The 14,931-nt window shown below is 40.6% G+C and overlaps 1 protein-coding gene across 3 annotated transcripts in view; it reads right to left on the bottom strand.

Moving 5' to 3' along the window:
• GRIA3 (glutamate ionotropic receptor AMPA type subunit 3) overlaps positions 1 to 14,931 on the bottom strand; it is a 144,186-nt gene that overhangs the window by 75,907 nt on the left and 53,348 nt on the right. For all 3 annotated transcript variants that reach the window (XR_007777610.1, XM_009090359.4, XM_050974474.1), the window contains exon 4: positions 4,572 to 4,759. Coding sequence is in view for 2 of the 3 variants with exons in the window: in XM_009090359.4 (XP_009088607.1) it covers positions 4,572 to 4,759 (188 nt within the window). In the remaining variant the exon portion in view is untranslated. The remainder of the gene's footprint in view (positions 1 to 4,571; positions 4,760 to 14,931) is intronic.

Raw genomic sequence — 14,931 nt, 5'->3', positions numbered from 1 at the left:
GTACCAGTTTCAGTGTGATGTTACACAACAGTCTACAAAGCAGATACTCTCTTGGTGCCTTAGCTGAACCCTACTGCTTCACACAGCTCCAGACAGAGGATAAAATCAGGCTGTGACACAGCTGTGGCCCTGAGCCCTGGAGAAGGTGACAGGCACACTGCTCTGGAGGGTCTGCTCCGAGCAGTGCAGTGCCTTCAGAGGACATGGCATTGCTGGGCTTTAAAAGCAAAGCAGAGGCTGAAGCTACTCATGGCTCTGCTTCAAGGGGCCCTCTGGATTTGTAGGCAATTGTATTTTAGATTGCTGTGGAGAACACAGGCAAACCCCCACCAGACCATCTGTTTATAATGGAACACATAAACCAGGAAGTTTACATGACAGTGGTCTTGACTTTTTTCAATTACTGTTTTCACTATTGTTATTTTTAATGACTGTTCATCAACACAATACTGCAGTTCTGTGTTAATTCTTATGATACCCTAAATGTGAAAGCTGCTGTGCAGTGAGCTCACTCTGAGATCTGAGCAGCTCTGCAGGGAGATGCAGCTGGGGCCGTACTGCAAACCTGCCCACCTCCATCCTAATCTCAGAATTTCAGACTCGAAGGTCGTCATAGTCAGTGGGAGCACAGGACAGAGTTCAGTCAATCAGATTACCCCTCTTAATCCTAGAGAGGATTCACTTTCAGTTGTCTTTGACAGTCTGGCTGTCATTGTAAAACTTTGGGGACTGCATTCTCTACTGTAATATTACTTTTGCTTTGTGAGATGCCTTCACTTAATACAGACACTGCCTTGGAGCCTAACCTTCATGACTAAGTTTGGAGATAGCATCCTTTCAATAAAAGCATGCAGTCTCTGGGATAAATAGGTCTTTTATAAAGTTTCACCATTTTGATTCTGAATGGAGTTTCTTCCTCCTCATTTGCCCTCAGGAGATTTTCTTCTAAGTGGACATAAAGCCACTCTGGTCTGAAATACAGCTTATTATTCTGGGAATAAGAAAAACATATTTCTGAACTCAAAAACATGTCTCTAAATACATGGTTGAACAGGCTAAGGCTTACTGTTAGCTCTCAAAAGAAAATGTTCTTCTGTTTATGAGAACAAAATTTTATATCTATCTGTGAAGAAATACGGAATATTTTAGCATCAAGGAACAAGAAGTGTGGGGAGCTTATGAATTTTGCATGATATAAGTGTTGCTATCTGTATGCCTGAGAGGCCAGTAGATGATTGAATTGGATATAGTTTTGTTGTGCAAGGGGGATACAGATCCACATGCTCAGTGGTTATAGAACTACAGGGCAGGTGAACAAACAGATGGCAACTTACAGAATAACTACTGATTTCTCTGCTTCCCTCTATTCTACAGCTGAAGAAATTTGGGCAGGGTATCTACCTCCAGGACAAAATATAAGGCCCATCACAAAATCTTCTGAATGGGGAATGAAAACAAATCAGCCTACAGGATGAAATTTGGCACAAAAAGAGGTTACTCAGGCAGAGTAGGAGCTGAGGTGCCTCTTTCCCTGACCTTTATTCACAGCTGGGAAGATCAGGTACAGACAGCCCTGAGAAGAGAAATACTTCATATGACAGGTCTTGGAAATGTAGGGACATACACACATGTGCCATATGCTAAAGGCACACAGAATACTCAAGGTCATTGACTCACTGGAGGAAGGTACAGAATATTCCAGAATGACCTGAAGTCTCAGAAGAAAATCCCCAGATGTGTAATTGTCTTTGGATGAGCCTGAATTTTTGGGAGAGATGCATACCCTGGTCTGAACTGGTTGCAAAAAGGATCAAAGGAAGAGAAGTGCACACACTGACCAGCCTGATACAGGAAAAGAGGTCACTCTCACTGAATCCAAGCACTAACACAAAGCCATGATACATGGCTCCTGGAGCAGAGCACTGACAAGCTTGCTGAATGGGCTGGCCAAGAGCCCAAAAGTCTGATAGCAAACTCAGTGCGTGTGTAGACTGTTTAGTGGTTTACAGTCTGTTTATTTCTGCTATGACTTTTCTTCTTGAATAAGTTCTATTTAAGCCTCTGAAATCCAGGGTCACTGGCAAGTGCTGCTGCTGACTCAGAGTGAAATAGCAGGTGCCACACAGCAACCACACAAACCCCCTCTCTGGAGGGAGGCAGCACTCCCAGAAGCTAAAGGGAGGGTTGACCTTTGGAGCTTTGCTCCTAGGAGGACAAAAAAGGGAGGGATGGAGAGGCAGCTGGGTAGAGGCAGCCTGTACCAGCCCTCTGAGGCACACAGTTTGTCTGTCCATCAGTGCTCTGACACAGCAGCTCAGACAGGTAGGGTGTCTTGGCTTCCTTTTGTTCTCACTGGGAAAAAAAAAAACCATCTGCAAAGGTGCATCAGCAAGTGGTACCAGGCTCAGATGTTACTGCTTCTCAGCTGAGCAGCCTTCCTAAACTCCACACATAGCACTGAACTGACTTTTTAAACTGCAATAAAACGCTAGATTTGAAATATGCAAATCCAGACTTATCTCTCCCCGCAATATTATGCTATCAGCAAACACACTTGGCTGAAAAAAGGCAACTCTCCATTCCCTTGAGCAAACTGGATAGATGGATTTAATACAACACATGTTTGTGGAAACTTTTAACTACTTTATGAGAAGATAACAGGGTAAGCAGAGGAGATGGAAGGAAAAGCCTACAAACAATAACTGTTCAACTATCAGCCTAGGGTCCATCCACCATTACTGACTTTCCCTGCAGAAATTTAAGTCACTGCTTTTCAGTATCCAATTAAAAAACCTCTGGAAATTGTTGACAAAAAATATTTTTAGCATCAGGGGTACGAGCATGTACTGTAGAGTTTGGGGAAACCTGGAGGCCCCAGCAGCAAATTTTTACTTAACAGATGCCAATAACACTGACAGAAGACCAAATCATACACTTAACAAAACTGAGACTTCACTAGAGTTGAATTTAGAACAGTAGCAGAAAAAAGAGTCACCAGGTTTTTTTGCTACATGGTTTGCTTGGTATATAGCTTTCCTTGTAGGCACTGAAGTGGTTTGACTTATTTTTCTCTTACTTGGACAATAGAAGAAAAAATGAGAAAAATGTAAATGAAGTCAGATCAAACAAAAGGCTTGCTTCTCAGCTGAGAGGGGGCCCACAGAGCTCTTTAAGCTTGGCTCAGGAGTGCTCTCCTGCAGCATTTTCAAAAGAGTGGGCTGTGGGTAGGTATGGTGTTTTGCATCTTTTCCAAGAACACGAGCAACCGAAAGAAAAACAAATGAGAAGTTTCTTACACTTTTCAGTATGAATTTCAGTAAAGACAGCACACACCATATTGCCTAAAAATACAGCATAAAATGCAATGCTGTGTATTAGCACCACAACCACAGCAGTTGTCAGAGTTAGGGGCCAGCACAGCTTGTGCCCTGCTCTCTTGAGCACCTCTTTCCTTGCTCTGTAAGTAGCAGCTGTGGGCACCTGGCAGTCAGTGCCCACAGACTGACCCTCTGTGATACACCTCAAGGCCTGACAGGAACTGAATATTTTGAGAAGGAACACAGTGAATATATTTTTCATGTTTCCCAGTATTTATGGCAGTGAGGTCAGTTGGTAGTTTACAATACAACATTTCCAAGAGATATGCTAATGCTTCATGAAATTTAAATGTTATTGATCTATTCCATCCTATGAAGCCACAGTTAAATTTATGAAGTGGCAGTAATCAGAAGGTTTTTCAGTCTTAAAGCAAGAGAATTCCTACATGCCTGTGACTAACCAAGCAGCACAGATTTGGTACCACACCAGCACCAGCTTTACTGTGAGCCCAGGCAGCAGGGAACTGTCCTGTGTCTGCTTCTGACAGTTTGTATTTCTTACTAAACCTCTTCAAGCATATTGCAGAGCACAGCCCCTGACACAGGCAGAGTGGGCAATACCCTGGGATGGCCAGAGAGTATGGCCATTACTCTGGGGCAAAGCAATCACTGGGAAAGCCATGCAAGAGCAAAACAGTCACTCCAAATGCATTTTGCCCCACAAGGTGCTTAGACTGCATCACCCACAATTTAAGCCTGTCAACAGCCCCAGCTGTGCAGAGGGGAGGACTTTATGTATCAAAATGTACTAATGAATTGTCTGGTCTAGCAGCTGAATTTTTCATTAGCAGGATTTCCTTCTGGGAATTCTTTATGATTTTGTGATACTTCACTGGCTTTTTATTTCTTGTTTCACGTTCCACTTAAAAAACTGCACCAGTTTTACATCCTTACAAGTGATTTTGATTCCAGAGATATTACTCTGGCAGCTGAGGTTCTAGGCTCTTTATCTACCTAAAAATTATTCATTATTAACATTTGGGAAAAAATAACACAATGATGTTTCCTGGTAGGTTACGTGTAAGTGCTGCCACCAATTATGAGCATCAGTGTGACATTTTAATTTTACTAGGTAACTGGCCAGTTGTTGGGACTCACATCTCAGAGGATACTTAATAATCTCTAGAAATAAGCAATTCTGGAAATAGTGATGATGTCTGTCACAGAAAGATCACAATTTCTGAAAGCAGATACCTGTTCCAAGATGGTGTTGATTCTGTCTACTTCACAGTCAATTAAGTATCTTTTTTCTTGCCGTCTGTCCATCTCCTCTATAATTCTTCTGAACTCTTGAACATCTTTTATGCTTCCTACAGATCTGGCTGTCACTTGCCAGTTGTTCTGTACTGCTGCTTCCATAATTGCCTGAAGAATGGAAAATCCTGTGGGGGAAGAGACAATACAACCATTAAAGCAGAACAAAAATAAAAGCTGTTTTGAATGTTTGACAAAGGGTTCACAAAAACTTGCATCATCTAAAGGGACAGAGACTAGCTGAGAGCCTGCAAGTGCTTCACTGCTTGAGAAAACAACAGTGTAGGGACCAGTTTCTCCTTTCAGCTATGCCACTGGCAAAGTCACCAACTTCATCAGAACGTCTTGGCTGTATATCACTGCTAGGCCTATCAGAATCTGTCCAACATACCAGATTATGATCCTTTCAGGGATGTTTATGGTCATGCTGGGGTCTGTGCCAGCTGAGAATAGGAGTCTGCAGCCATTATTTGGGCAGAGGTCCATCAGCCTGAGGAGCAGGACAAAAGGGGTGATTTGCCTGTGCAGACTGCAGCAATGGGTCATTAACTGGCAGGGATCCAAGCACTGCACAAGAATGTCAATTAAGTCATTGCACCGGTCACTGGAGCCACAACCACGGGAGAGTACTGTACTGACACTCACTCTGATTTCAAAAAATGTTTTTAAATATGGAGTCTAGCAGCATTACCCACACTTTCAATGTGTTCATTAAGGTAATACCAACTCAGTTAACATCCTCTATGCAGGAGAGAAGCAGCACAGAACGACCAAGGACCACACAGTGGGAAATTACAGAGGCAAGCAGCAGCTCAATTTCTTGTGAACAGCCGTGCCTCGGCAAAAGGCAGAACCCAAATCAAGTCCCTAAGTGAAAAGTGGTGGAACTAAAGACAGAATCTCTGTCAAGTCATGCCTATGTAGAAATCACCAGATACTGATTTGCATCCCTTTATTTTAGTATGTAGCTGGGAAGCTGTTTTCATTCAGAAAATTTAACTTTGTGCATAGTTCTAATTGTTTCAATTCTGAGCAGATGCCAATCAGAGACAGAAGTCATCTACTTCAAGCACACCTAGTGGTTTTCAGTAGAGTTCTATTGTACCGAAGCATGTCCATATGAGTGATGTTTCTGTCCAGATAATATATTTGCAAAACTCTCAGTCCAATTATTTAGTCATACTGTGGATTTCTTATCCACAGCCAGATTTGAAAAGCTTACATACAACCACATAAACATACAGGATCAACAACCACTTAATCGTGCTCTGTGATAACCAGGTCTCTGAAACTGAAAGGAGTTTGAGCTACAGAGGAACACTATGTTCACTGCTGCAAATTACACCCATAGCTATTGTGAACTCAGACATCCCTGCAGAGGTACCACAATAACAAAGAACTTGTGCTGCAGCCTGATCTTCCACAGCCTGCTGTAAATTTGTAGTGGCTGTGTGAACCAGAAAAGCTGCACCATTACCTCATTACAGACAGAAACAAGGGAAGAATGATTTTCTGGATTACAATTAGATTATCATAATTTACCGTGTGACTTCCTTAGGCCTCACTCAAATGCCCTCACTTTCCCTGTGCAGCCTCCTTGATTCTTAATGCTTTTCTTTGTACTAATGCACTTTACTATCCCATGAAAGGTGGTGACAATTAATATGTACACTGGTTGAGAATTCTTTCTGGCATCTTCTTTCCTCTGAGACTACTGAAAGAGAGGCATTTACATATGTATAGCACAATGAACTCAATCTTCCTTAACATCATATTTTACAAAAATGGTTGTGATGTCTGTGACAGCATTGTGATTGCATTACATGTAGCAGGAAGATCTAAGCCTAAGATACTTAGTTGGCTGCAAATGAGGAATTTTTATGTGGAAACAAATACTGCTAATGGGGATTTACAAATGCTCTGTGTACAAAGATGTGCTTTTGAAAATACATTATTCCAGTCAGTAATAAATATTTGCAACTTTGTTTCATCATTCATATAACATCTAAGTATGATCCCTGAGCTTGCTGTAAACAACAGTCCGTAAGTCCAGGTTTTTTTACTCCAAATTGAACAAATTAGTTCAAAATATTATGAAAAAATGACACTTGAAACATATCTGTAGCTCTGTTTTTTGCTAATGACACATACAAAGCTCGTGAACTATCTCAAGGAAAGAAGGAAAATGAATATGCTGGAGTGAAGATGCCATTGCATCCCAGTTTCAGCTAACACTGAGTCAGAATTTGCTTTGTCAAACCTTGTCTATCTCAGAAGAAAGTTGGGCAATTTTCCTAATTTTGTGCAATTGCATGTTTGTGTGGGTGTGAGTATATGTGTATTTTTGTATGCATGTGTATTAGTCAGTGGTTACCATTTCAAGAAAGGCTGCTGAGTAATCTTGCTCTTTCTCCTATGCATGAAAATACAATTACAGTAAACTAAAACCAAAAAGTTCCAGAGCTTTGTAATTTCTGGCTTCTCTGCCTCCTCTTTCTCCTTGTCACATCAAATATTCACCATCATAGTCCCCTCTACCCCTGCCAGTTCTTGAAATCCTCCCTATGGGCACCGTCTGTGCTGTGCCAGCTCCTCTCTCTTGGGCCCTCTCCCATCCTTGCTTTGAGAAGAACCATTTGCCCTTCCTGCAGCAGCTCATTAGACCAGTCAGTCCTCTGGTGACCTTTGTAGAGCCCATTCTGGTTTACTAAAGCTTGGTTCAAACCTCCTGCTCTCACAGGACAGTGGCACCTGCATCCTCACTGTTCCAGTCTCAGGTCTCTCCTCATGTCTAATGCCTCCAGCACCATTTACCACATTTCCCATCATTACCCTTACCTGGTATTTCTGTAAACAACATGTTCCAGGCTCCAGCTGTACTTTACCATTAAAAGAGCTGTTACATAAGCAGTGTGATTGTTTAACTAAAAGGACCATTTTATCTTGCAATGTAAACTTTTCTTTCTAGCATAACCATGCCAGCTGTGTCATTTTGGGAGCACTGCCTGGGTAATAGAGGGGGGAAATGATTTCCTGTGTTATGTGCACTGCAGTGACCAGGCCTGCACTTGGTGCTTGCCCACACCCTGCCCTCAGGACACACATAAATGCTCACCCCTCTGCACCCTGGAGGTGCTGAACTCTTACAGGTAACTCTCATCTCGTTCCCCCTAAAGGAGAAAGCAACAGCCAGCCATAGCAACTATCTCTGGTCTGAAGTCTTTGTCTGGTGTGCACCACATTTACTCCAAAACACTCAAGAACTGATAATTCACCACAGGTCTGTGGAGAAGTTGTGCAGGAAGGGATTTCATCAATACTGTTGTCAGTTTATACTACTTCTGTCAAGACAGCCAAAAAATATTAGTTAAGGCAAGAAAAACTTGAGATTATCTTGAAACTGGGACATAACATCATCACCAAAATTCAGTGGCTGCTCATTCTGTAGTCATTAACACCAATGCAGACCACAAGAAAAAATTATTTAGTCCCCGATCTGATCTTTCAACCTCTTTTTTTTAGTCATACCTTGGACATGAAAAATAGTAGGATGAAAGGCAGGCATTTTTCTGGAAGCACTGTTTCTGAGGTCAGTTCATCTGAAGGCAGCACATCCCTTCTCTGCACTGTGTTATTAACAAGCTGGCATTACAGATTTAAGAATAGTCCGGTCACTTGAGGGCTGTGGCCATACTTGCCAGGTCACTCCTGTCATCTTTGAGTGCAATCTCACAGGTCAATTTCATCAGCAGCACTAAAAGCTTAGATGATCCTGGCCTTAACATTCAAATATGCCATTGTCTGCCTTATTTTAAAAATATTGATAAATTCAACTAGCTAGCTCTCATTTAAACAGCCTTCAAAATGATTGGGCTGAAGGTAAACATAGAAATAAAACTAAAACCAAACAAATGCCCACCTTGCCTCCCAGTGAGCTGAAGCAAGTATTTTGAGTTTTGCAGACTGAAGCTTACAAAGAAGGAAAGCATTCCAAATAAATTTCTTGTAAAGCAGTGAAAATATTTTTTGTTGCAATGCTATCTCTGTACTTCGAACAATGCAGATGGAATGAAGCTGGACTAAGAAACAAACTCAGCCAGCACCTTGCTACTTCTGCCAGGGAAGTAAAGTTTGTGCCTCTTTTGGTTATTCCTTTGATAAAAACCTCTCTCCACTGACTCTAATAACACAAGCGAAGAGGAAGTTTCACTCTTTTGCATCTCTGAAAGCTCACAAAACTTCTCCCACATTCACATAGGCAAAATTCATGTCAGCAGTTTGCTCAGCCATATGAAATTCCATGTGCTACATCACTGAACTTACTCTTGTTTAAATAACTGCAATCATTAATGTGACATGACTAAATGATCACACTGGAACATCTGTAGTATCACATGAGCCCTTGTGGCTGGCACCGAAGTGCTTACTGCAAAAAGTTACCACTTATGTAAATCCCTTTTCTGAACATTCTTGCTAAGACCTTGGACCTTTAGCCTCCTACAGAAATGCAAGAGCACTTGCCCTTGCCTTGCTGAATAGCAGCAATCCATGAGGGGTGGATTTTCCTGACACCCAGCATGCTTGTGCCACATGAATGAACATCAGCTCTGATCTGAATACCTGTGCTTTGAGCTATGGATCTGGGACACCGTACCGAGATCTACGCTCCTGGCCCATGAGGGAACTTCAGGGATTTAAGTCTGAGCTGTGTTTGTCAAGGGCACAAGGAACTCACCAAAAAAGAGGCCATCCAGGCAAGTGATCCCCCATGACAAACACAATTGCTAGGACACCAGCTTACACTTCAAGTGTACCAGAGGTTGGTAAGTTGAGATATACTTGGATATTCTGTGTGTTTGGCACTGAACCTAACACTAATTTGAAAGCTAACAGATCACCATGTTAGGACGAGTTCAAAAACAACTAGCCAACCTCAAAATTCCCCATCATCCAAAATCCCAACATGTTGGTGGGGCAAGTATGCTTTGCTTAATCCAGGTCTGCTTAACAACTTCATCAGTAGGAGAAGCAGCAAGGAACAAGCTACTAAACGAGGCACCAGGAAGCAATTCAAATGATGACCCTGGAATGTTCCTTCAGTCTCACACATGTTCAAATTATTAAATAAAATAGAGTCAGTGCAACCCATCTGGTTTTGACCTGATCACTTCCAGCTGGTAACCAACATGTAAAGTGTTACACTCCACTACTCTGGCAGCAGACAACCTTGTAGACCAAGTAGCAAACACATTGTAATGATTTTTTTTAATTTCTGCTTTTTCTGTTCTGTAAACCCCTAGCTTACTCTGTACATACTCTACAGTACTGCAACCTGTCATCCATAAACAGAGAAATATACACAAATAGCTATGACAGCTTGGTTGAGTGAATGTGAACTTGCCTGGCTCTAAAGGAGAATTTACAGGAACCATCTGGTTCATGTTTGTTAGGGATAGGATACAGCTAAAACTGCAGAAATTCAGAGCTGCTGAATGCAAGTAAAATACCTGTTTTTCCCCCTAAATGGTTCTCTCTGAATCCACTTCACCTTGATCTATTCTTTCATAACAACCTTGCATCTAACTTGCCTCTCATTTTACTCAAGTTTTAGGTCAGTGCAACTACACTGTTTTTGAATGAAGCTGTGCCAGTGTAAAATGAGAGCAATGTAGTAAGGGATCAAAGAGTTCAATAACCAAGGACAAGACAAAAAGATGTCGTAAGCAATGCTGTCACTTCCACAGGGGGACTTATTCATATGACTTTCACAATGTTGTGGGCAAATCTGCTGGTGCAGGACAGATAGGGATACCTCAGTACAAGGATATGATCCAAAGTTTATCAAAAAGAGCTGTGTTCTAGTTTTAGCTTTGCTATGTAAATCTTAAATTAAATAACTTTCATAGGAATAATAATTGAGTGAACAGCTTCTCGATACAGATTGGTAACAGAACAGAAAAGATGGAATCACATCAAAATCAGAGTAGATTCCACTTGATGAAAACATAACAGATAAACAATTAGCACTGAAAATCAGAAAAAGGAATAATGAGTTTTGAGAAATGACAGAAGGTGAAGAGCACTGTGTTATGCAGTGATATGGGCAGTAGGGTATCCTCTGCACTGATGCTGATGAAACTGCTGACACTGATGCTACCAGAGTTGTGGGGGCACTCTGTCACCAGACAGTGCTGAGATGTGGCAGACATGGGTCTAGGAGTAGTGGAGAGCTCTTCCAAAGTGAAAACTTTTTACATGCAAATCGCAAAACTGTAAAACTACATTAGCATTAAAAGCAATTAACTTCCAAGCTTTAGAATAGCTGAATAACAAAAAAAAAAAAAAAAAAAAAAAAAATTAATTGAAATGGCTAAGTACAGATACTTCACCAGGGAAGCTCTACAGAGTCCAGGGCTTTGTCTGTCCAGCCCAAACCCTAAAACTAGGCAGTAAGCATAGTGCTGTTACAGATGCAGTGAGATACAAATCTAAGGAGTGAAATTCCTATGGTATTTATCACTGACACCAATTTCCCTGAGTGCCCTGAATTCTCCAGCAAGGAGAATCCAAGTGCCATCAGCAAAACCAGAATAAACCATTAGCTGAGTCTCCTGCATCCTACTGGTATCAGGAAGCTAACACCATAACTTTAATACAATATCACAGCCCTGACAAATGCAGCTTTCCCTTGTGTTCTTCACCTTCGATCTCTTCAAGGTCACAACCATGGTTTTACAGCCTCACTGCCTCTTGCATGGAGCAAGCAAGAACTCTTGCTCCTTGCAACAGACCAGCCTTCAGCTGAAAAGCATTTGAATATCATCACATCAGAAGTTTCTTAGGGTAAAACTAGAAGAAACCAAGATACACAGATATTACCAACTCTTTCCTTCAGACCCACCAGAGAGGGGGGTTTTTTGTTGGTTTTTTTGCATTACCCCTGTGAATAGGTTACTGAAAAAACCAGATCTAATCACCATGGATAGAAAGTATCTCAGCCATAATCCTCCTGCCATCAGACACAGTGAGCTGACCATAACGAGGCCTAAGTGGAATTCATCTGTCCTTAACTTCAGGCACATTTGGATGACAGTCTCTTATATTCTCTCTCTAGTCAGGAGAGAGAGAGATGCCATGTAAATTTTCTGTGTTTGAAACATGCATGGAAATAAATGGAAGAAAACATACAAAAGAACAAAGTTGTGTAAAGCATCATCATCAGGTATCACTCACAACCTCTACCTGCAATTGAAAAACAAAACCAGAACAAAAATCCCAATGTGTTGATTAACACTCAGCCAATGAGACTGATTTACTGCATGTTAAAAGTAGAGACCTAATTTTGTTTGCATATTTATCTCAGAAAAAGAACAATTCTAATTAGGAACCACAGAGTTAACAATTATCAGTCTAGAAAAGACAACCTGTCTTTACACTCCAAGAAAAGCCATGTTCCATCCATGTGGCATTTCAGAATACATTTTTCTCTTATTTACTAGAGCAAGCTGAATAGCTACAGGCTGCCAGTGAGGTGGGATACTGATGTAAACCATTATTTATAATTCCAGGTAAAGTTGCATAATTGTGATACAATTACAAATAGAGTTAAAAAGGAAAGTATTGTGTGGAAATGCCATCTGAGAAAGGAAATAAAAATTAATTCTTTTAAAAATTAAATAACTTTTTTAGCTAAAAGGGAGAATCACTGCCTTTATTCTGTTAAAGGCAGTAAATGTTCTGAAAAAAGGAAACTTGATTATCAACAGCATAGGATTTTGAAAATACCTAAAACTTGGCTTCATATATTCAAAGAGAGAAAAACATAATTTCAAAGTATGCTGTAAGCTTGAAAACATTGGTAATACAAGTTAACTCTTTATCATGATACATTAGGGTTCTTAGCATAAGTGTGCATTATTGCTGTCTGCCTTCTAGTAACTTGTTTGGAACTGCTGAGTCTAAAAAGTGCTAAATATTGTTCCTTTGAAGAAACAATCACAGGAGATTATGGTAATCAGACTATGAATTGAAATACATATTCATCACAAAAGAACCTCTGGATTCACCTCAGATAAATGTCTTGGAAAAAAAATAATGCTAGCTGAATTATCCTCAGACATAGCAAAATTATTCTATCTGACCTTCAGTCAATCATGTTAGAAAAATATTTATTCCACTTCCTAACCTTTATCTACACTTTCAGTTTCCAAACTACCTGAGCAAACAGATCTTATGCCTCTGAGAATTTTCATTAACAGATGCTATCAGCCTTTCAAAGTCTCTCCTCATCAACATCTCACCCTTTAGTAGCCAGCCTTTTAATTGCCCTTGCAGCTGGAATGTGTTTCATATCTCAACCCATAAGTTAATTTCCTTTTATTTATTCTGAACACAAAAAAAAAAGCAAAAAAAAAAGCAATCAAAGGGTGACTACTGAGCTTAAAAGTATTCTGAAATTTAAATGAGATTTTATGGTAATATAAATGATAATTTATGGATCCATATTCACAGTCTGCATATGTGTTTCATTTTTGTCACTCAACTGGTATTTCTGCCTTGTTTTTGCTAATAGCTGGCAATATGGACCTTTTATATATCACTATTTCCTATATTTTTTCAGTATGTTTCTCTTCATAACAATGATGTGTTTGTTAATTACAAGGCCTCACAATAATTCTAAACCAGTCTGTATACTGGCTAACTACTTGGTAATACAGGTTTGGTCTGAATTGAGCTTGAACGTACAAATATAGTTCACCTGCATTGAGCAGAGCACTGAATGTATGATCTGACCTGCTTTATACTGATTCCTCCTGTAGTGATGCCACAGGATGACAATTTACAAAGTTACAGGAGAATTCACATGGCACCAATAGGCAACACCTGACCCAGCACAAAGCTTGGGGGTAACAAGTTACCTTCCAGAACATTTCACCCAGCTGAGGCGGCAGAACCAGGCTGGACTGGCTCAGTGCTCTCTATCAGTGACCTAACTCCCCTCCTTGCAGCACAATGCTCTGTGTCTCAAAAATAACCTGGTGTATTCTGCAGGCTGGTGACACACAACAGGCTCATGTAACCTGCAGATCAGAGACTTCCCACTGCCTCCCAGTCAGGAAATCCCTTTGGCTTCACCTGCTACTCAAGGAAGAGATGAAAGGGGAAACAATGCCTTGCTTTTATTATCCAACCTCGCAGCACCATTTGGCTAGTGGAAGTCTTTTTCATTGCACCAAAAATCAAGACATTTAGCATCAGATATTCCTTCTCTCCTAACACACAGAATATCTTTTGGCTGCAATGTGTTATTTTGCACATTCTAAATACAGGGGTTGGAGACAATAAGCTCAGATGGGGGAAGATACCCCAGGAGCGTCAGATCTCTGGGCAGTTGTGGCACATGCTGCTCCCAGTTTAGCCCAGGAGGGCAGCTCACATAAAACATTAGGCTGTATTATATAGAAACGTGCAAGCATTTCAGCATAAGGATCCACCAAACAGAGACAGGGATAGATTCAAGCATTTAGCTCTGGCTTCATCTCTCCAAGTTTCCATGTGCTCAGTTGGGGAAGGAAGCAGAGAGGCATTCTTGGAGTTGGCCCCACAAATCAGCAAGGTCTGGGCTTCAGATCCAGACTTTTCTACAGCACAAGATACTTTAAAAAATAAGAAAAAAAAAAAGGTAATGTTGCTTAGGCATAGGTGGAATTTTTCTAATTTAGTGCTCTAATAACTGACAATTAGAAATACCAGTATGACAGGCTTCACAGGGAAAGTGGACTCAGGTGACATATATGACTTCAGAGACAACTTCAGCAGAATTTCAACCTTACCTTACCTTGGGCAAAACTTGGTTCTGCATATAAAGAACCTTTTGACAGGCACGCATATGCCCTCAAAATTTGTCCAAAAATTAGCATAATGGAAGTGTACACTGATGGATCACCATGATAGAGTGGTATCAGCAAAAGGTCATGCATTCTTCATGAATTTTATGTCCTCTAGATCTTTGTTAACTGCTGCTGAACTACAGACTCATATCTATGCATGATGCTGCAGTAAAATCACTGAACATGTAAAACTGTGTCTCAGTTTTATATTATAAATAAATATAGAATAAAAATCTTGTTCTTGCATGTGTACTTGGTAAATTGTAAAGATTCTGTTAAATGATCTAGAAATGGCAATAACCAGAGAATTTGAAACAACAAATACTTTTGCCTATGACTCTCTCAGGAATGGACTCACTTCACAGTACAGTAGAGGCAACATTTTCACAGATATCTGTCTTTCATGCCCA

Source organism: Serinus canaria, chromosome 4A (assembly GCF_022539315.1).
Source record: "Serinus canaria isolate serCan28SL12 chromosome 4A, serCan2020, whole genome shotgun sequence".
NCBI lineage: Eukaryota > Metazoa > Chordata > Aves > Passeriformes > Fringillidae > Serinus > Serinus canaria.
This window is presented reverse-complemented; position numbering and strand designations above follow the sequence as displayed.